At 40.4% G+C, this 23,121-nt stretch overlaps 1 protein-coding gene across 3 annotated transcripts in view; it reads left to right on the top strand.

The window, feature by feature from the left end:
• Positions 1-22,567, top strand: part of REEP3 (receptor accessory protein 3) — a 36,523-nt gene extending 13,956 nt beyond the window's left edge. Inside the window, exons 2-9 of one of the 3 annotated variants that reach the window (XR_003535991.1) lie at positions 1,620-1,692; positions 5,921-5,997; positions 6,527-6,647; positions 7,952-8,065; positions 15,124-15,268; positions 17,681-17,847; positions 18,599-20,194; positions 20,283-22,567. Coding sequence is in view for 2 of the 3 variants with exons in the window: in XM_027694135.1 (XP_027549936.1) it covers positions 1,620-1,692; positions 5,921-5,997; positions 6,527-6,647; positions 7,952-8,065; positions 15,124-15,268; positions 17,681-17,847; positions 18,599-18,655 (754 nt within the window). In the remaining variant the exon portion in view is untranslated. Of the gene's footprint in view, positions 1-1,619; positions 1,693-5,920; positions 5,998-6,526; positions 6,648-7,951; positions 8,066-15,123; positions 15,269-17,680; positions 17,848-18,598 lie in introns of all 3 variants that reach the window. The other 2 variants (XM_027694136.1, XM_027694135.1) reach the window with 2 other exon arrangements.
• The last annotated feature ends 554 nt before the right edge of the window (positions 22,568-23,121 follow it).

Here is a 23,121-nt window from a genome sequence, read left to right as displayed (position 1 = left end):
CTGGGCTTACAACTGGCAGTGAAATTACATTGGTAAACAGGATTATCCATATATCTACTAGTAAAATAAAGTAAACGACATCCTACTCGGCTGAAATCTGTTTCCGTCTGTGGAAACTGGCTTTGTTTTTATCTGTGTGCTGATGTCAAGTGTGAAATACAAACAGCCCTTTTAAAAATAACAACTCAAGCTTTTAAATTTGAAAAGCCACGGAGTAATTGGGCACATCCTCGAAGTGTGTTGTGCAGTTACTGTTGAAATACCAGAGGATGGGTGTGCTTCTAATGTGTAGAGTAGGTGTTGCTGACAGCTTTTGAGATGTTAGAAGGTAGGGGTGCAAACAGGAAAATGACTGGAACACGGTGGGCTGTTAACTCTGTGTTTCTGCCCTGGTCAGCTGCAGGGAGCTCTCTTTTACCAGTACTCTGATCTGTCGTGTAGAGATTGAGGGTAAAAGCCAATTTCCTGACCTTCAGCTACACTCACTGCTGACAAGTTGGCTTTTCTGCTGTAAAATTGCCTGGTAGCTTTAACTAAGGTTCGAGGACTTTCCCTTGAGAAAGGAGGTAGTGGTGCCAGTTGGCAGCAGCATCCTGCCACACTTTCAAGGTCAGCCCTGGCTGGAAGGAGATAAAAACTTCACTGCTTCCTATTATTACTGGCTAAATGTGCTGATGTTTTGTTTCAATCCTATCTGCCCACTTGTAGTGTTCAAGTGGCAGTTTTTCCAACACTTTCATGTCACAGCAGTATTGAACAGTAATGGTACGTGGTATCTGTTCCTTGGTTTTTAAGTGACTTCTGCAAGAATTCTTTAAAAGAAAAAGTGACTACTAAAATAGGGGCTTTTTGAACTCCTGATTTGACCGCTATTGAGTAACACCAAGATTTGCTAGATGGGAAAAACCAGCTACCTTTTATTGTGCTTGTCTTGGGCTTGTGTGCTCATTTAAGTTGAGGTCATCTTTAGCTTTATGACCATCTTACTGTTACTGTAATAAGCTTTGTGCTTGAAGATCAGTTGTTTCTGAAGAAGCATTCTCCAAGTTCTGTTTTGTCCCAGTTCATGTTTATATACTTTTTTTTTAAGGGTGACACATTCAGAGGATAAAAAGCTGTTTAAACTTAAAAATACAACTTTTTTTTTTTTTTTAATCACAGCGATGCTACCTGACAGTCAAGTGAGTGGAAAAGTATAGATGAGAAATCTGTAAAAGTGAGAGACAAATGGTTTCTCTTTCAAATGCTTCATCACAAGTGTGATAGCACTGCCAGTGTGGAAAGAGGCTTTTGGTGTGGACAAACTGCAGGACTGGTTTTACTTGTAGCTGAACCAGAACAGGAACTGGTTTTATGTTATCTATTATCGAAGGTCTTACAAAACAGTTTGTCTTCAGGGCATGCAGCCTTTTCTGTTCATGTTGTTCCAGTTTTGCTTATCATGGAACTTCCTCCAAAGAACCTATAACACAGTGGGGTTTGGGTTTGTTTTTTTTTTTTTTCAAGCTGGATAACGGGATTTTTTAATCAAGTTGACTGCATTGCTCTAATGGTGTATTGTCACTGTTTTATCATCTACAGTATAACAGATCCTGAAAACTCTCTCTATTTTCCAATAGGCTGGTGTTTGGGATGCTGTATCCTGCATATTACTCATACAAAGCTGTGAAGACAAAAAATGTGAAGGAATATGTAAGTCTCATTCCTTTTAACTGTTTAATCACATGCCTCTGCTGACATATATCTGTGATATTTTCATTATACAGTGCAATAAATCGTTTGAAAGCTTGGCTGATCTTAGCGTGAGATGCAACACCTGTGTGAACCTAGTGGCAATCCTGTGATTTTTGTTTGGAGGGCTAAAGTTAAGGTGTCTCAGACTCTTCACAATTTCATGCTGAAACATGTCCAACACACTAGGAGGATTTTTAACATAAACCTTAAAGTCTTGGCTGCAGTTCGGCCAAGTGCCCAAAGTAATGCACTTTCGGGCATGGGGTAGAATGAAAGTTTCCTAATTCTGCCTTCACCTGAAGTATAAGCAACGACAAATTGATTCTCAGTGACCACTAGAAGAGTAGCAGCAGTTTGCCATTGTGTGGAGCTCAACAGAGAATTCAGAAACCTACCTGAGAAAAGGGTAGCTCTCCTTAATCTGTTGTTCCTCAAAGAGGAGAAAAAATATAACCAGGGAACGAAAAAAGACTTGGTTAAGGTCGTGTGGAGAACAGTAGAACAGACAGGCGAGAAAAAGATGAAGAAAAAACACAATTATAGTTACTGCAGTTTTGAATTAAGCTATCAAATTAATTACCTGTCAGTGTGAGCAATGATGAGAACCACAAGAATGTTACCCAGTTGCAGTCACAAGGAGCTTTGGTCACTGAGTTACTTCCCTCTTTTAAGAGGCAGCCTGACTTGATTTCTGCAGCCAACCTGTGTTCTGTCCTGGCTCTTGTCCCTCACTGGGCTGCCTGACTCAGGGTGGGCAGGGCCAGCAGTTCCCCTGGCTCAGCTGTGACCTGAGGCTGCTGTCTGGGTGTGTGATGTCTCCACTTGGTACTTGGTTGGAGTAGTAGAATGCAGTAGGTGTTGTTCCTCCCCTTGAATGTCTTAATTTAGTCTGGTCACTCCATCAAGGCTCCAGAGTGGACATCATATTCTGTGTAAAAGCTGATTAGAACTTATTTGTGAAGCTAGAGCTGGTGCCTGCCAGAGCTAAGCTTATGGGAGGAAAAAAATCACCAAAACTAAGAAAAGAATTCTCTCCACCTCATGCTTACTTTACCCTGTCAGGACAGTCTGTAATGCAAAGAATTTATAATCTGCTTTTCCTTCCTACTCCTTCAGAAGGGATCCACAGGCTAAGTAGGGAATAGCAGTTTCCTACTCAAATAAAGGGAAATTTTTAATTTAAAAGGTTACCATTGCCTCTTGCAATATGTTTTTTAGAAAAAGAATTTGTAGAATATTTGTAGAATGCTGAGATTTTTTTGCTCATCTCAGTTGTCCAGTTAGCTGTGACTTAGGTATTTCTGAAAAACAGGATGCCCAAGAAGGCAGCTGTCATTTACCCAGGACCCCCCTAGTAGGGTCTGGAATTGTATTTTTCCAACTCCTTAGTGTGAGCCTGTGGTCTTTGAGCAGTCTCAGAAGTTACACTTGCATACAAAATGTTAGTGGGGCAGAGATGAATGAGACCCATCACAGTGACTTTTTCATTAGCAGGGAATGACACTGACTCTCAGGGAATTACCACTCCATTGCTGATGGGACCTATCCCATCCAGATAGGTCTTAGGGATGATCCCTGACTCTCATTTTCCCAGCTGGGTCATTTTCTTTCACAGAGAGAGAGGGTAGGTTTAACTGCAGCCTTCCAAATGGCACAGGTCTGCTGCCAGTCACATCATGGCCCAAGAACACTTTCTTTCTGGGATTGCCTGTGGCTCAGGAGCCATCTGTGTTTGTTGCTGGATTATAAGAGCTTTGTAACAGTGCTATTTTTTTACTCAGTCACTGCTTCTACCAGTGAAAACAAACAAACAAAAAGAACAGACATCTCGACTTGAGTAGATCATGATACAGCAAACTGTTCAAAGATTATTTTTAGGGGAAAAAAGTGTTGTGCTGATTGTGGTAATTTAAAAGACTTATGGACTTTAGTGTTACAAATTAGGATCTGTGCCTTTGAGGAGATTTATTTGTTCTTGTAATTACTCTGATTTAATGAGGTTGACTAAGATACTTGAAGTTTTTTCACTGTATTACACCAAAGCACTTGTAATAAGCATCTGAAATGTAGTTTAGAAGGCTGAACAGACCAGCCTTCTGGAATCCTGGCTTCAAAATCCTGACTTGAAAGAATGTGCTTCAGCCAGAGCCAACAAAGATGAGCTTAGCACTTGGATGGTAGAAAAAAACCCTTCAACAAAACAAATCTGTAATCACCCTTTTTACATGAAAAGCAAAACTCATTCAAAGCTTCTGTAACTTCATCTTAGAGAATTAAGTAGATGATAGTCTTCTGGGTGGTGTAAAATCTGACCTTCAGTTTTTCATGTGGTTTTTTTTTTTCCCCTGATATGAAAACCACTTTGAGTCACTCAGGTTTGTTTATCAAGGATACCTTGGTACCTGATGCATTAGTTGTACTTGAATATGATTTGTGTTTTATAGAATATTGGCCCAGACCTCAGCAGGGCTCCTGGCAGATCTCATGTGCCCTTCTGCAGAGCATTTCTATCTGTTTCTAGCAGCCCAAGAGAAATTCCACTTTCACTGTTTTCCTGATTGAACAATTAGATGTTGATTAAAAAAAGAATAGTGTGGATAAAATATATTGGAAAAAAATCAGTCTTGCATTGCATCTTAAAAATTGCATTGCATTATGCTTAGGTTGATGGGGCAAGGTGGGATTTCATTTTATTTTTATTCAGGTGTTGACTGTGGTTCATGGAAGGGTCACCAGTCTAAATATCACATGGCCTGTCAGCAGTGACTTCAGCTGTTGTGTAGGTTTGTCTTAGTTTATTCAAGCTTGAAATATCTAAATCCTCTGAGAGACTGAAGTGAAGAATGTCATCACATGACTGAGTTTCTTTTCAAATTGAAATGCAGGAAAGCATTTAAGATAAATGGGTCTCAAGTTCTGACAAAGGAAGTGGTTTTAAACCATAATGCACAGCTCTGAAGAAGGCAGCAGTGTATCATTAGGTTTTGAGCACTTATTTAAGTCCACTTCAAAAAAAGATTGTTTTAAAAGTGAAAATTAAATCTGAGTCATGTCCTCTGTAGGAAAGTATATATATTCCTCCTTTTGAAAGAGAGTACTATGAATTTAGGACTCAAACTAGTCTCTAGTAATTGTGGTGGGTTAGAGTCAGTTTTGTTTGTTTTGGGTTTTGTTTGTTTTTTGTTTGGTTTTTATTTTTTTTTTTAATGCTTTTGTCTTGTTTTTTTTTTTTCTAGCATAGATAGGGCTGGAATGTAAAGAACATGTGGATGTTCAGTCAGTACAAATAACCAGTGATTGGTTTGCACTGACACACTTTGGAAATACATTGCATTGGGCAGCTGATATCTTGGAGAAGACAAATGCATGAACTGCTCCTATAGTGTTTATTCTGAAAGATGTAATCAGCTTAGATGACCAAATTTGAACAAATGCTCAAGAAAAATGAGAGATTTAGTGAACTGTTATAAAACAGAACTAAACCCTGTATTTTGAGAGCGTTGTCTGATATCAAAGCACTGATATGTAGTGTAAACCTAAAACAAACAAAAAGACAGCTGTAAGCCTCTGAAGCATTAGCATTCTTGCATGTGAGCTTCTTTATTAACAAGAATTTTGTGGTTCTCAGCATATAAATAAAATTAAATTACCATGAAAATGCTTTTTTGCTACCTTGCCTTGGTGTTAAGGCAAACAGATAAATGAATGGCAATGTGTGGCTGAATAACACGTGTTGTGAGGTGAAAGCAAGGGCTGCCTCACCAATGCTGACTTTGGGGTGTGTGGTATCAACTCATGGGTGAGTGGGGAAGAGAATGAAATGTCCTGTAGAGCTATAGTGGGAATTGAACTTTGTGCTTAGGATAATCTACCAACTCTTTACAGTGGTTTCTTCCTTACCACTAAAGCTTTGCAGAGACAGAATCAATTCTGTGAAGCCAGCCTAGGTGAGGTGGTGACCCTGGTGAACCAGTGAGCTTGGTGCAGCTGCCACCAGTTCTACTTAGGAACAGAAGTCCTTCAGGACCTTCCTGTAACTTCACTTGAAACCTGGTTTATGCAGACTGAGATAGTGTTGAATGTCTTGCTTTGGCAGCTCTGAACAGACTGTACAGTGTGTAGTGTGTTCTGCATAAAGGTGAAATCAAAATTCCTACTGGAGATGGCGTTTTTTTTTCATTTTCAGGTTCGCTGGATGATGTATTGGATTGTGTTTGCTCTGTACACAGTCACTGAAACAATAACCGACCTAACAGTCTCTTGGTAAGAGCCTGCTGTTCATGAACTCTAGAAGGAACTGTATTTGTTTTGGATGTTCTTGGATTTGTAATGATTCATTTTGTGTACAGAAGTTGTGCTTGTTGATAGCCCTTCTCTCAGGCAAAGGTCTCAGTGCATGTGGTGAGCATGCTGCATGTGGTGAGCAGGTTTGCTGCTCTGTCACTTGAAGTGGGGACTGTAATACTTCCACCTTCGCTGCAGAAACTGAATAGGGGAATGGAACTCTTAAAAGGATGGGCTGGAATTTCTCTGCGCAGGAATGTGTAATGCAATGCAAGGACATTAACTGTTTTAATTTCTTAAATTACAATAGTCAATTAAAAAAATTTAATCCATAAATCTAACTGATTTTAATTTTTGTCTAATGTAACTTCTTTTATGTGAAGAATCCTATATTCCTATATTCTAATATGTAATTGTGAATTTGGGAAAGATGTCTTTGTGATGATTAATTACTGTGCATTTTCTTACTGCAGTTGTTGATTTTGTGCAACCTTTAACTTGTCTGTAGGTTTCCACTGTACTATGAACTGAAGATAGCTTTTGTTATCTGGCTCCTTTCCCCATATACCAGAGGGGCAAGTCTAATCTACAGAAAATTTCTCCACCCGCTGCTTTCTTCTAAAGAAAGGGTAAGAAATAACTTGTCAGATTTTTAGTGCCTAATATGGACATGCCATATGCTGAAATGCTGTTGCTGGACACACAGTGGAAGCAGAGCAGTGTTACTGGTTTGCCAGGCAGCGCAGGCAGCACGACTTGGGACTGGCAGAGCCGAGTGCACACGACTGTCTGTGCATGTGCTGCTCTTTAACTGGCCTGAGCAGACAATGTCCTGCTTTCTGGTGACATCAGAGAGCCTGGTGTTCCCTGCTCCACTTGGTGCCCTTTGAGGAGCTCAGCTGAGTGGAAGTGATGCGGTTTGACTCTCTCCTGCAGGAACATGTGCAGTGTCCTCTGTGCAGAAGCACAAACGCAGTTTTACTCAAAGCTGTTCATGTTGCCATTTGTTGTGGCATAACCCGGTAATAACACTTACCAGGTGACTGACATCAAGGGCCTTCTGGTGGGCAAACTGACAGGATAAGAGGAGAGACTTTTTACTGAGGTTTAAGGGAAGACTTGTCTGCAACAGTAAATGCCCAAACAGAAAATAGCTGGAGGACGTTTAGCTTTAGCCGGAGCCTGACAGGGCCACAGCTCTGCTTAGCTGTTCTTCAGCATCCTGTTTGGATGTGTGGAAAGAGCAATTTGCAAAGGTGTGAAGACTGCCCCTGGGAAACCTCACAGTCCAGGAACAGCATTCCTGAAGGTCAGTGCTAGGCTTGGCCTTTATTAGGCAAAGCAGGTTGCTGACACGATGGCCACTGATACCAACAGTAAGGCCACCTTGACCTTCTGAAGTTGGAGCTATAAACTGTTTGCAACTTGGGAAGCTTAAGGAATGTTTCCCTGTGAGCTGTTGGGAAGTACCTTGCAGCCTTGATCTCCAACTCCAGGCACTTAATCACAGCTGGGGATAAATGCCATGGCTATTGTCCTTGGTACTAAACTATGCCAAAGCTCTGGCTTTGGAAGTTCTTTGTGAGCTGGCTCTACCTCTCTAAGGAGCTCTGATTTCATGTTATTTCTTGAAAAACTTTTGTCCAACAAGTTAAGCTTATTCTCTGTAAGGAACTTGCTGTGTAGCTGCAACATTTCTGAGCTGGGCAAAAGTGATCTGTTTTATCTTCTTGTTTGACCAGGTATAATCCTTTTTAAATGAGAGAGTTGTAGTGAATGAAGCACCAGTATACAAAGATAAGGGTTACTATCCCATAAAGTATTTTCTTAAACATTTCTTTTGTCTTCCTTTACTGATGGAAAAATAATACTGTGGGGTAACATTTCTCTCTTATGAACAGCCTTCTGAAATGTAAATGTGTTTTGCTTTTAGGAGATTGATGAGTACATCGTGCAAGCCAAAGAAAGAGGCTATGAGACCATGGTGAATTTTGGAAGGCAAGGGTTGAATTTGGCAGCTACTGCTGCAGTGACAGCAGCTGTAAAGGTAACTTTCTGCTTGCATTATTTGCTTTTTACCTTAATATAGAGCAGTGTAATTGTACTGAGGATTTGCCATTCCTAAATAAAAAGATAAATTCTGCAGGTGTATTGAAAACCTGGAACACACTTAAAGGCTGGTAGCACTGTATTCCTCCTCATACTTTTTTTGTTTAAGGTGGCTTGTAGTTATTTCTTGGATGATGGGGATCAGCTGACTCTAGTTCAAAAGGTACCATGCAGTTTTCTGAGCAGGCTTTTTGGTAAAGATGACCATTGTTTCTTTTCTGTCTCTGTGCTTTCTTGTTGGTAAACAAACTGTTTAAAGGATTTCTGGCTTTTCTGCTGTTTTTCTCCAATCAACTTGAGGTAACTCCACATATGAATTAAGGCATGAAAGATTACTACCATGGATAAAAGTTCTCTTGACACAATTAACTTGTTTGCAACTTGTTGAGTGAATTATTAAATTAATACACTAAGCATAAGCTTGCCTATTGCTGTTTAGCATACACTTGCTTTGTCACGTAATTTCCAATAAATCATGAAGTAACCTGTGGTTGTTCCCAGATTACTACCTTGCTACAAAACTTACCACCTTGGGTTGCATTTCAGAGGGTTCTAGGTGTAGGAAAACAAAATACAAGCTTAAACCTAAGACTCCAAGCAGTTTGTGTCCCACTGAAAGGAGTATAACTTCAGACAATGTATATTCTACCTAACAGTAATTTAAACCAAAACACCAAAAAAAAAGGTATGGAGAGAAAGAGGTGTATGTCCAAGTTCAATGATAGTTTTAAGGCAATCAGGATTAATTTTTTCCTGGGAATAAATGAACCTGCTGAGTTCACTGTAACAGCCCTGAAAACCTGAACTCTGTTAGCAGATAACAGAAAGCAGGGTAGAGATCCCTGGCTGTCAAAGTTGAGTAGGTACAGATAGCACTTAAATTAAATTTTTGGGTTTCTTTGTGAACTTCTTGTGCTATAAATCAAAGACATTTCTAAAAACAACATTTTCAAATGCTATCTCAAAAAAGTTTGGAAAAATAGCCCTGCATATCTTGTTTGTTTGTTTTCTCTCCTTTTAAAGACACATGTGGGTGGTAGCATAATCACTTTTTGTTTGCAAATATGGTCATAATGAGCTTAAAATACTGAGAATGTGATTAAATTTGATCACTGTGGGGTGTTTTTTGTTATTCAAATTCTTAGTATTGCCTTGAGACATGAAATAATTTAGAATAAAATAGAGTGCACCTCCAAAGGAATTAAAGGATCCAGAGTGAAAATAGGCTTTTTAAACAAACCCTCCAAGTGCTCTACTGGGAAAAAGTTTAAGAACTGTGCTAAATGCTAAAATGCAAATTCTTTGCCAAGCAGCAAATCCTAATTTATTACAATGTGCACCTGTAAGGATACTTATGCTCTGTGTGTGTTCCTCATGTTTGGCTATAGTTGGATATTTCCTTGTTAATCCTTATGGTGTTACAGAAATACTGTAAAATAAACACAAATATCTCCTCCCACTTTCTTCTGAAATGATGAATAACTTTTTCCAAAGTGTCTGTGTTTGGATTTCATTGCTATTCAGCTGTGACTGGCAAGATGCCTGCTCTGTTTGTTAAAACTTGTTAAACATGCTCATGAATATTTGTACAGAATTGGTTCAGTGCAGATGAGATGATTGGGCAAAACAACCACCACAATACCAAAGACCTAAAATAGACATAATTTTTAAAGAATATGAAAGAGAAGACTCTCTGAAAAACCTTTATTTTGGCACGTTAAGCCTCTTGAGTTTGTCATTCCAGAGAGCTGAGCGTGACTGCTCCAGGAAAGCAAATGGACACAACGCATGTGTTCTTGATTTTTGTTCCCTGTTTTTCCGAGAGTTGACTGCTGCCTCCAGCAGGTGAAAAGATAATCCCTTCAGCATGTGCTGGTGGAGCATGCTATAGGATTTCAGGAATGGAGCTGTGTTAGTGGGATCAGCTTTGATGGGAAGGAGGACACACTTTCATCACTTTTTTTTTACTTTTTTTAAAGCTTGCATGCTTATTCTGATATAGCAGGTCTCAATTTAGGAGAGGGGGAGGTTTAAACGTATGTGTGAGGTTAAACCTATGTCAAAAGAAACACTGAAGTGTCCAAGCAAACTGCTTATGCTGACTTTGGGAGGGTGATAAAATTGCTTGGAAAGTTGCTGAAATATTTTCAAGATCAAATGTGGGAAAGAGTGACTTTCTCCAAGGGCTGTCAAAGGAATAGGGGATTACCATTAAAAGGCTGGTTGGCTCTGTTAGGGGGGCTGGAGCAGCCAGCCAGGTCAGTCTGCTGAAATCTGGCACAGATTTAAACCTTCTCCACTGTAGTTAAATCAAAATGTAATTGGCAGGAGCAGTAGCTTATAGCTTACATTCCCATACTGATATTTTTAGCTGGCATTAGTTAGCCACTGTTCATAGAAAATTTAGTGCTTCAAAATCTGCTAAATAGCATACATTAGCAAAATAAATTGTGTTAAATTAACATGTCAGAAAACAAATCTTGGTAAAATCTGATATCAGGAGACTCAGAGATGAAATAAATAGTCTATGCTGAGTTTTTATGTACCAAAGGAAGTTTTTATTAGTGAAAGAAATGGAAACAAGATGCCTTTAATGATATAAAAGTTGTTGCAGCACTTTCAACTCAACACTATGGATTTGGGGTAGTTATTTCCACAACAGTAAGTTCCACTGACACATCTTATATTTTGATGCATCTGCCTTTCAGGTCCTCTGAGGTGCTGGTTATCTGTACATTTCAATTTTTGCCAACTCATAAATCCTGACTTCTTGAGCTACCAGTGAGAACTGGTTTCTTTATCAGTCCGAGGAGCTGTGTGGTGCTAATGAAGCTGAGAACTGCTCTGTTCCTCTTCCCGAGGTCACACAAACAGTGTTCATCTGTGAAGTGTTGGTAGTGATGACAATATGTTTTGAAGGCTGCGTTTCTGAATGTCTTTTAGCCACCCTGAATGTGCTGCCTCTTTCCTGGCTGGGTATCAGTCTCCTGGCCTTGCTGGGAGTTCCCGGTGTTCCCACTCCGGGCATGGCAGAGGCAGGAGGTGTCTCCCAGCCAGCTGTGGCACACAGCCAGCAGCACTGTGAGCAGCAGCACTGCTTTCATCCTCCTCCCTGCTGGGATGCCTGGCCTGCTGCAGAGGTCACTCACGGGACAGCAGCCCCTCTCTAGCCTGAGAGGGAACAGCAGTCATTCCCTGTCAGCTCCCATCGGATCAGGGAGGGAACAGCTGGGAATGTGGGTGCTGCAGCCATGGAGCTCCAAGCAGCTCTGTGCACACAGAGTCCATTGAGAACTTGTCTAGGGAAGGCAAGCAGCTTTAGTCTGTGATCCTGGCCACTGAGGGCTGCAAGTCCAATTTAAACAACAAAAAGAGCCCCGAGGCAGACACAGTGTGGTGTTTGTTTACAGCAATTTCCCTGGGTCAAGCATATAGACTATAAAATGACAGTGCTCAATAACAGAACAGAGAATGGCACCGCATATATGAGGGGCAGGTGATGAGACTGAATGCTAATAGCTTGCTAGAGGCTGAGTAGTCTCAAAAGGAGACCCTTAAGTAGGATATATTTATTAAAAAAATTGTATTGGAAATGTATTGCAGCTTTAGTTAATGCTTCACATTGGTCACTGGTAATGAATGTGGACTCTGGAAAGCATTTAAAATGTTTTACAAAATGCTATTGAATAATACAGCAAAATTATTCTTTAAGACTTAAATTTTGTTGAAGACAACAGACTTCAGTCTCCATCTAAAACATTTGCTGACATAGAAATTTGAGCACTGAAGTTCTTCTGTGATTGTAAATGTGTGTGTCTCAATCCTTTGTGCTCTAATTTAGTTGGCAGCCTCTGGGCTGGATGCAGCCTGATGTATTTCTTCCTTACTGGGAGGAACTGCTGACAGACTGGGCCACCAGTGCAGGCAGGGTGACTGCTCTGCCACCTTCTCCTGAGCAGCACCTTGGGGTGTGGGTATCTGGGGAGAGGTGATGGCTACTGCCATGTCCATGGCATGGCACTTGAAGCAGGAGATCCCCCTTCAGCTCTGCCTGCTGGTTTTGGGGCAAACATGTTGCTTTCCAGCAGTCACTAATAACTATGAACTTTCAATCCAGGTATCGAAGCTCTTAAAGCATTATTATTCTAAATGTGAATGTTACTCTCACATTTCCTGCAGCAGAAGGTATTTAATCTCACATTTCCTGCTGTAGGAAGGAATTTAATATTTTTCAGCCAGACTTTCATCCTGAGCTGATAGTAATCCAGATCCTCACAGAGTGCTTTGTTTCAGCAGAAAGCAATTTATCTGCTGCTTTTGGGCATGGGGGTGGAAGGATCTTCTTAAGTCCTAAATGCAGTGTGAGCACAGCGATGTGCACACCCACACAAAACACCTTGAAATTTGTCCTTCAGATAGTCTATGCAGTGTAGTGAAGTAGAAACCAGTCTTCCTTTGGCTAGACTGGATCTTCCTAGGGATGGGATGGAGACTGGGGGCACTATAGGGAGCACCTGCATAGGATTAGCACAGTGTGATGGTGACTGTCCTGCACAGCAGTGCTTGTGCAGCCCCATTCCCACTGTGACTCTGGGGCACGTGTGCTGCATCTCTTATTTGTGTATATATCCCTTCAAACTTCTTAATGTTTGCTGTGTGTAACTTGAGTAAAACTTTCCATCTTGGCAAGTACTTTTGGAATGAAGGGCCCATTGTATGACTCCTTAGGTCCTCCCTGAACTAGGCAATGCTCCACAGGAGCTCTAGCTCAAGCATGCAGTTTGGTTAAGGGCACAGTGTTATTTTATGGCACACAGTTGACTTTTTTTCCCCTTTGAAAAACAAAATTCTCTGTCCAAAAGCTGCACTGGAAAATAAGGCTGAACAGTTCCAGCTTGGATCTAGTCCTCTGTCTACAGTGGAATAAGAAATACAGGCTTGTAATGTGAATTCTCCTTAGCATGGTAGTTGTTATAGGCTTAATTTCGTTATCCTATCCAATTTCCAAATGTCTTTTTGTAGTATATCATATGATGAATGAACTTGCTGGGCAACTGTTATGCAAGTGTGTCTTTCCACACTTCTGCTTCTGGCCAAAACCAGCTTCTGTCACTGTTTTATAGCAGACTCTGTTCACACTTGGCGAGTGGAGTTGTGCTGAATTTGTGTGAATTCTCCTGAGAACCACCTGGGCCTATTTTACGTATTCATTGGTGCTCAGGGACGGAAACTCATGTCCTGTTGCTTCTCTTCAAGCAGTGGACACAGACTGATCAACAGTCCTGTGTTGTAGCAGATACTGTGAGCTGTTCTCCTTCCAGTTCTCTCCACAAGAAGTGGAGTAGTGAAAGGGCAAGATTTCTCCTCCCTTAGGAGGAATCTTAGGAGACCTGCCTTAAATAAACCATTTTGGGGGATAAAATTGACTTCAGAGTTTCTACCATCTTTTATACAGAGACTGTACAGTGTCCATAGTACATTTTAACTCAAAGGCAAGCTGTACCCATGTTTTTGACAACTGTGAGTCATCCTACAAGTAGGAAGAGCTGGAAAAGTTAAGGCTTCTGCTTCTCCCACAAGAAACCTTTTCTTTGTTATTGTTCAGTGTCCATGTACGAATAGTGGTGTAAAAATTATAATAGGTTCTTCTTGCTTGAGTAGCACGCTGTCCTAGTTTTATATGCTGTACTAATGACTAGTCATTAGAAAATGAATATTAGGTTTCAGCCACTTTCACCCCCTCCCTTTGGTAGCTGTGGAAGCTCAAGGAGTTTAACTCCACTGTCTCTTCACTTTACATGGCTATTTTTAACGTGGAATAATTTAGTGTGCTGGTTTACCATCTGCAAACAGTTGTTGTCATCAGAGTGGGAACAAATGGCTGTGGCCAGTGGTGCAAGAACTGCCTTGTGCTGTTGCAGAAAAAGGTGTGTGGAATTGTATCCAGATTTCTGCTGCTGCTAGCTAACATAAAGCTTTTACTTAAAAGCTTCATTTGTAAGAATGAAACAAAGTCTTGAGCACTTGCTTGAAGTGGAATTCGTTTGCTTGAAGTGGAAGGTTTGTCAACCTTCCCCCGAAATGGTGATTTTTTTTTTTTTTTTGCCTCATGCTGCAGAGGGGAAGAATTAAGTGTTATTTTAACGTGACTTTAAGTCCTTGTTCTTGTGTGCTTGCTCTTTTAGTTGCTTATGCAATAAATTAATCTTAAATGCTTTAATAATAACATCTGATCTAAGACAAAAGAGCTGCTTGATGACCCTTCTTTCCAGCAGGGAACTTTCTATATGTCCCGTATAGTAGAGACGTAAGGGCAGTTGGAGAAGGAATTCTAATGTTCACATGGGATCAACTATTCTCCTATGTAGCATTCGATTTTGGGTTGGTATTATGTCAGTAAAGCTGGACTAGTAGGAGGACCTGCTAGCCTGGAGTCCAGGCAGGACCTCTGGTGTTTGTGATTTGAAGTTTCTGTCAACTACAGCTGCCTCTTTCTCAGTTCCTTGAGTTATGATACAGAGCATATTTTTAACACTTTTTTCCTTTCTTATGCGTATTCAAATTTTTGGATGGTAAAAACATAAAATAGCAAAAAATGCTCTTTGTCCATGCTTTTTAAAATGGAAATGTTTAAACTCTGTCCTGCTACCCAGAACTGCTAGAGAAATGCCATGTTTGAAGTGAATGGACCATTTCTGTGTGTTTCTTTTCAAACACTTCCTCTCACCCAAGGAACCCCTATTTGCTCAGGTTAAAGGAGTGGAATGAGGCATTTGTGATGGAACTGCCAGTTCATGTGTAACTTTGCCAACTAAGAGCAACCTATAGTTAAGCTTGGGTAAAAGCAACACCTAAAGCAAATGTAAATCTACTGCATGTGTATGTTCTGTGTTTTGTAGTGCAGCAAGGAAGCATGGGCTTAAACACCTTAACCCGAGCTGAGCAGCAAAGTTAAACCTCTGCTGAGTTTTCAAGGATCCTGTTGTTGTATTTCAGAGCCAGGGTGCAATAACTGAGAAGCTGAGGAGTTTCAGTATGCACGACCTGACCACTATACAAGGAGATGAGCCCGTGGGACAGCCCTATCAGACCTTACCAGAAGCAAAAAAGAAAACCAGAGCCTCTACAAGTGAATCTTCAGGTATGTATCTGGGTTTTTTCTAGCTAAAAGAACAATTGACCTGAGACACAAGTGGAAAAGCAGAAATAAATTTACCCCATCTCTAAATGGAAAAGACCTCGAAGAATTCCACTGAAACAGAGTAGATGTGATCAAAATACAACAGTTGAGAAACCCTTCCTGAATTTTTTTTCCCCAGCCACTCTCAGTGTAGTCATTCTGTACTCATTACTCCTGTCTTTGCCAACTGGCAACAAGAATTCCTTGCCAAAGTAAAACTTAAATGGAAGTAAAAAAATATGTAAGTGGTGTTTCTGTGACAGGCGTACAAGAAGTTAAATGTGAAAATATATGGAAGCTCAATAAGGGAAAATTAATGGCAATTCCCTGGGTGTGTAATGATAGATCAAAATGTTAAGTTGCTGATGATGATAGGAGTAACGAAGGCATTGAGTTGTCATATCAACACTCAGAAGACACTGTGTGTGGACCAATATATGGCTTTGTTCAGAGATATTATTTTACTATTATATTACATGTATTGTTATTGTCATCATCACTTTGCTCTCGAGCCTGTGATGCTTGAAGAAAGGTTTAGGTGGAAGACTGACAACTGCACCTTTTGAAATGATGAGGCTACAATGTAAAGGAGTTGGTATTTCCCACAGAAGAAGTAGGTCTGGTCTTTTGCTTTTCACCTGAGCCTGTTATTTCTTCTCATCCTTCCCTTTCTGAGAGGAGTGGTGCTTGTGGGGTACAAGGAATTCCAGGAATCACATGGTAGCTGTGTTGTTTCTGAGGAATAGATGTCCAGCTGAATGGCTCTAAGCTGAACTGCACATCCCACCTATGCAGGGCAGTGTATGGACCAGGTCTCCTGGCTGGAGAGAAAGCCAGGAATTCATCAAGGGCTGCATTAGGAATGATGTCCCTGCAGCTGTTGTGTAGGGGCTGTTTCTCAGTCTTAGTTGTCCATCCGAAATAGCTTAGAAATGCTCTACATTTAATTTAAAGAAAAAAAATGCTTAAGTTATACTGCATAAATAGTCACTTATTGTGAGATTCAATTTCAAATATCAAAAAGCTTTCTGTGAGCTGGTTGAACTTAATTGCTTCTGCTCCTGGACCCAAATCTAGGGTACACCTCTCATGTTATTTTTGAGTTTTCTTCAGCATTAGAATTTTAAAAGAAGATCATACCACAGATGCATTTAGGAAAGCTGCATAGCAATATTTCCTTGTGCTTAGCAGGATGTTGATTTTTTGCCATTGTGCTGGGAGTTTTGTGCAAATTGGTTGGAAAGGCCTAGTTGTAGGACATTGTTCTTAGGAGGGCTGAGCTGTCAGTGTGCTTGCTGTGAAAAGGACAAGAGGTGATGGGGATTCATCAGAAAAGTGCTACAAATAGAGACAAAGAAGTATTGGGGTCACTGCAAACATCCCTTCTGGTTAGAAATGGAGTAACAGATACAATTCAAATCTTCCATATTGAACAAGATGAGTTGGAACTATTGGAAGCAGAGATTTGTTCCCTCTGGAATGGCAGAAGAGGTAAATCTGCCTGAAGTAGCTGTGGAGTAGGTGAATGTGATTGCAATTTCAGGAAAAATTCCTCAGAATTGAGGAAAATAATCTAGTTAAGCAGAAACAAAATATTGGCTTAAGATGAAATGTATGCTGGTCATTAGTAAAGTTTGGTTTGGAGTCTAAAAGGTGTTCCTGAGTGTTACAGCCCGTAGGTTCTGGAATGGCCTTACAGAAGGAGAGTTTGATGGGGGGAAGGAACCAGTCTGGGTTTGGAGGCTTTGTGACAGGGCTGTGATGGGGCTTCAGGGCTGTTGGACCCCAAGGAGCTTTTCCAGACGTGTTTTTAAGCAGTTTGTGCCCTCTAGTGAGCGTTTTGGGTAGTAATCTTGATCCTGTTTTTGCAGGATGTAAACAACGCTTAACAGTACTTTGGCGTGTTACCCAGCTGAAAGGAGCTTTGGTTTTCAATATGCAGAGAGGGATGTGAGCACGAAGAAAGATCCTATTAATCAGAGTTATGGAACGGTTTGGACTGAAAAGGACCTTTAAAGATTTATCTAGTCTAACTTCCCTCTCACATGGATTGTGTCCAAAAACCTGAAGTACTCTTTAGGATGACCACTGGGGTTTTTGCAGTTCAGTTTAAAGCAGAAGATGGAGGCAGACTTAGGGTTTTGGTTTTGACAAATGAGGAACCACGGCATTACACACCTATGGAATCAAGTGGCCCATTCCTTACAAAGGGCAGAATTAGAAGTAAGAAGCTCCTGGCATGTTCCCTGTTTTGAAATACCTGGTACACTGACCATATAGTTTAAAAGAGTAAATGCTGTGTGCTAAAGGTGAAACTCATGGATTGCTTAGAATTCTAAAAGTTACATCTACTTCTTATTAAACACTTTTATGAAAAATTTTTTTTAAAAGGTTATAAAACACCACTGGAAAAAAATGCTGGAGATGATAAAACAGATGAGGAGATGGAGGGGACACATTCAGAGGATGAAATGTTTGCTCAGAGAGGCCTTCGAAGAACTCAGAGCATGAAATCTGTGAAAACTAAAGGCCGTAAAGAGGCAAGTATGATCCTGGTGAACTACTGAGTTTGGTTGTCCAGTGTACCTTGGTGTTCTTAACAGTGCAGAAATTTATTTTTATCCTTATCTTGGAGCAGTTATCAATGATAACTGGATTGTAGAATGCTAAATGGAGGAGGAAGTATGTGATAATATCTAAGCTTGGAGCTTTTGTACTTTGGAGTGTTCAGGGGCAATACATGAATGAAATGAACTTGAGAGAGGAACAAGGGAGAGGAGGTGAAGTACACTCTGTGCTTGTAATGCTGATTCTGGCACCACCAAGCCTAAATTCCAGGAACTGCTCACCTTGAAAGGGCTACAGAGAGTGGTATTGTCACCTGCATGTCATGCACACTTCAGCATCTGCTGTTCAGTGGATCAAAGAAGCTTCAGAATTTGTTAGTTCTCATAGACATATGGCCTGCTTTGACTCTTTGTGCTCCACAAAGAGAAGTGCTTTATATTTCTATGTGCCACAAAATCTAAAGATACTTCAGGATAAAGCTCTGTGGAGTCTCGTAAAAGTTTATGGGTAATTCCAGGAAAACATTTGAGACTTACTCTTCTGGTCCAATTCTGTTGAAACTGCATCTTATTCATTCATAGGTAGCTTCTCTGAATGAAACTGTGGAGTGTCCAAAGCACATTTAAAGACATTTGCTAAATTGGATTAGTGAAGGGGTAAAAAATATTTCTGCCTGATGTGGCTCAACTCCTTGTTAAGTTGTGATTTCATTTCTCCCCTCAGATACGATACGGATCCCTGAAATACAGAGTAAAGAAGAGACCTGTTGTCTACTTCTGAGTGCATTGCACAATGCCTGCAAGACAAACTGCTGTACTCTGATAACTTGAATTCAGTGTGTCGAGTGTTACAGACCTGTGTATGGTTCACATACGAGTATGTATGGATAGATACAGTAGGACTTGGTTTTGTGAGCCCAAGTGACGGGATAAAGTATTACTCTGCTCTTCTGTAATTGCTTATTGTTTAGATTTAAATCTGGACAAGTTATGGTATGAATTTCAGCACTTCTCCAAGTGGGGTTAAATGAGTAACAGGAAATAGCCTTTTGCCAGAGGTACTGAACAGACAGAAATAATTACAACTCCAGTTGAATTAGTGGAAGTTGTGAGTATTTGGAGCGTGTGAAAATGGAACCCATAGTGTCCCCGAGTTTACAAGGAAAGATAGATATACTTGAAATACTTTTCTGAGCTACAATTCCTGAAAAGGCCTTTGTGTAATTTCTAAATGTACAGTTTCAAGGACAGTGGATGATGGTGGGAAAGGAAAAGGAAAGGTGAGGTTAGATAGGATACATCCTAAACATCATCATCTTGCATCATGTTGCCAAGCTTAATAAATTTATATAATTCTAATAGGTGCAAACTGGGGGTACATATAGCACTTTATGCAAAACTGTGTAGTTTTGCACACTCTTAATAATTTACAACTGCACATGTAATTTTAGTGACTTGATAGGTTGAATGCCAGCAATTCTTGTATTTTTAAAATTTATTGCTTAAGTACAGTTAGGATGCTATAGATAATTGCTACTAACAACATTATCAGGTGCCTTTCTGTGTATTATAAGGCCGTGTGGGTTTTGTCTGTGTGGGGTTTTTTGGCTTTTTTTTTTGTTTGTTTGTTTTGTTTGTGTCTGTCTTCCTCCTTTACCTGGAGAAATGTAACGTGATTTAAGTCAGTTTTTGGTTAAAATTGTGGTAAGTGAAACTTGTAGCAATTCCAGTGCTAGACCTCAGGGATCTGCTCAGCCCATCAGCTGTGTGTTAGAAGTCATGCCGACATGAAGGCATGTGTGATAGATGAGTCAGGCCCTGGTTTGGTTTTGCTCTACATTGCTTTAAGAATGAACATATATATATATATTTTAGAACATGTGTGTATATTTCATATCATATGTGGATCCTAAAATGGTCTGTGTAGTAGTTTCTTTTATTGCTAAAGTTATTACTAAAATATTTGCATATAAATAGCTTTTTCTAAAAGTCTAGTTGATTTAGTCAGCCATTCTGTAACCTAGAGTCCCATGGCATATCTGCACAGAAATTAATTTTGGAATGTCCTTCAAGGCAGGGAGTTGTGAAAATGACTTCTTTAGGTCCTCTTTGGTTCTGTTTTCTGCGATTCTGAGAATTAGGCTGATTTTAGTTTTCCGTGTGACTGCATTTCTACTGTGGATTCAGGAAGAAACCACCCACTTTTTGCAGATAGTATTTTATTACATATCGTGGGGAGAGATGGGGTTGCTTTCCTTGAAGAGAAAATGGCGTGTGACTTGTCCTACCCTTGGATCTCTGACTCCAGTCCTTCTCCCAGGTATTGACAGACAGCTGCAAGTCCTTTGCAGTGCTCTTAAACATGTTCCCAAGGCTTGAGCCACTGCAGTTCTTTTCCTTTCTTACAGCTGCAGGAGTTCCCTGCTGGTGGGCACTTACTGCCCTCCTGCTGCACACTGGCACTCCGAGTATCATCCTGCATCCTTCAGGCTGGGGCTGGGACTGTGTGGATACAAGTGCAGCTGGTTTATGTGGCACTGCAGCACTCCCTGGCTGTGAGGGGGGTCTGCAAACCCAGTGCAAAGCTGGGCTCAAACACCACACTGATGGCACAGGGCTTTAACAGATCCAAGCTTTAATGGACCCAAGGAAGTTCAGTGCTGTGGTGAGAAGTTCCAGCTGTCCACGTGTGATTAAAAGTCTAAAGCTTGGATTGCTTTACTCAAAAGACACCTACCAGAAGGTAGGAAGGCTGCTCTCTCCCAAGTGAGAGAGCAGAAATCCTGTCCTCTAGCCAAGACTGCACCTTGTGATCCAGCTTTTACATGGAGCTGCTGTCTGTGGGGAGGGAGTGATCACAAAGGCAGCCTCCCCAGGGCTTGGGAGTCACTTCTGCCCCAGGATGCTTCTCATCTGTTTCCCTGACTGCAAGGGAGAGGCCGTGTGTGTGTTAAGATATATCAGACCTTAGAGGAAGCTGAAGCTTTTGCATTTGCATCTCACCCCTCTCTGAACATTTTGCTAACCTGGGATGGAATCTCTGGCTTACTGTCCAGCTGAGCATCCTCCTTGAGCACTTGCTGCCGCGTTTTGCTGTAACTCATCGTGCTTGTTTTTATCAGCAAGCATGGCAATAAAACGATCATTTTTCTACAAATCAGAATCCTGCATGAAGGAGCAGGGTAAGCCCTTCTTTCAGAAATACATTTCCTGTTACGGGTTCACATAGATCCTCTTTTGGAGGTTGCGTTTTTACCACACTTCCAAAGCTGGAGATCATTTGAGTATTTTGGGCTCTACCACACTCGTGTCAGGAAGTTGCTCTTTGTGTCTCTGTGTATCTGAGGCTGTAGCTTGGGGCAAACTTAACTTGCTAACTCAGTTGGCTAAATAAAATCTTTCTTGAACCTTGCATGGAACTAGGAAAGCTGGCAGAATTATTCATATTCATTACTGTCTCCATATAAATGTACTTCAGTTCTCTCAGATACTGTCTTGAGTGACTAAACTCCCAGTGTTTTCCAGCTGTTTTGTTCAGTCCAATAACCAGCTGTAAAATTCTTTTCTTGACAGCCTGATTTTGCTCTTTGAATTCATCCTGAAACTGGTTCACTGTGTATTATCTTAATTTTTTTTCTTCTTGCTGTTCATTGTCAGCTGATGCTTGGCAGAGCACAATGGCATGATTAGCTTTCATCCCAATTTACTTGTTGAATTTAGTTTGGTTTTGAAATACTATACAATCCTTTAAACTTTGTGTACAGAGAATTTTAGAAGTTTTCTTGCCTTAGCAACTACAGAAGTGATCTGTCTAGCTCTTGTCAGTAAACTTGTTGGAAAAAATGTTAAAAACTGATGTTTACCTTAACATTCTGTTTGGTCTTGGACTGTAAAATGTAGTTTATGTCAAATTGGATAACCTTCTTCTCAAAGCATTTCCTGAGAACTGACAGCCACCAACAGGACTGCTTATGTAGTTAAACAAAACTTACACAGAGGTTAAAGGTGCTTTAAAAGAGAATATGCATTTCTGTTTAAATCATATCAAGGTTTCAAGCCTTTCCAAAATATATGTGAACTGACTCAGAGTTCTGAGCAAGAACCTACTGTACGTGTTCAAATACCCATGGTTGAGATGAGGATTAAATTGATGGCCTCAGCTGCAAATAAGCTTAGGCCAGACTCTGATTACAATGTAATTGCCAATATTGTGAATTTTTTTGGTGTATGAAAGTAACTGATTAATATCCAAGATACATTTTACAAACTATAATGAACTTTAAGTGAACAGAAGATAATTTGATAAAACAGAATGGTGAAGAAAATGCTGGATGCATTTGAAACTCTCTTCATGACAATGTGTTTTATTTTTGGTGTTGCTTTTATTAATGGGAAGTTGGTATTTTTAAGTATTTTTCTACAAAGATGTGTATGTGCAAAGGCAATACTTTAGCATTTTTCAAGAACTTGTATTTTTAAACGCTGTAGACCAGAGACTGTCTACATTTGGACTGAAGTTAGTAGCTTTAAAAAATGCAATGTAAGCTTTAATTTTTATATTGTAATAATAACTTGCTGACAACTTGTTTACATATTTGTAGGAGGGAAGGCTTTGTTATGCATTGACTTATCTTGATGCTCTCTTTAATAAATGCTGCTTTGAGCAGGATGCAATGGATATTTTATTACCTGAGTTATGATTAACAAACCAGTCAGTATGTGATCTGTGTTCTGTTGTTTATCGTAATGGTTCCAGCACCAAAACAACCCATCTGAACTTTGGAGAGGTTTTTAAAACTCTTTTGAAGTGTGACTGACCTGCCTTGGGGGGGTTCTGCCACAGAACCTGAAACTGATTTACAGTGAAATCGAACTTACCCTGGGAAAGTCAACTTGAAAATGGTACAATGTTACCTGTTTGAGATGTTCAGAGTAAACTCAAATTGAGATGTTTCCTGTCCCGAAGGATGCACCTTCCTGGGGAACTGCTGGCCAGCAATCTGATTTGGGTTGGTGTTTCCTAGGCAGTTCCTGTGGTGACCCAGAGAAGGAAGGTGTCCTTCTCAAACAGCTCAAATAAGCTGTTAACACCCCTCCCAAAACCCAATCCAAAACCTCAGTGACCATGTTCTCTGGACCTTGTTTGCAAGGCTTCCTGACTTACTGCCTCAGAGGAAAGAATTGCTTAATAATGTTAATTGAGGAGAAAGACTTGAGAGACAGTGGCAATAAATATAAGCATTATGA

The sequence above is a fragment of the Neopelma chrysocephalum genome, unplaced genomic scaffold (assembly GCF_003984885.1).
Source record: "Neopelma chrysocephalum unplaced genomic scaffold, ASM398488v2 Primary Assembly neopelma1_96, whole genome shotgun sequence".
NCBI classification, from domain to species: Eukaryota; Metazoa; Chordata; class Aves; order Passeriformes; family Pipridae; genus Neopelma; species Neopelma chrysocephalum.
The sequence above is the reverse complement of the archived record's forward strand: the minus strand, read 5'-3'. Positions and strand labels throughout refer to the sequence as shown.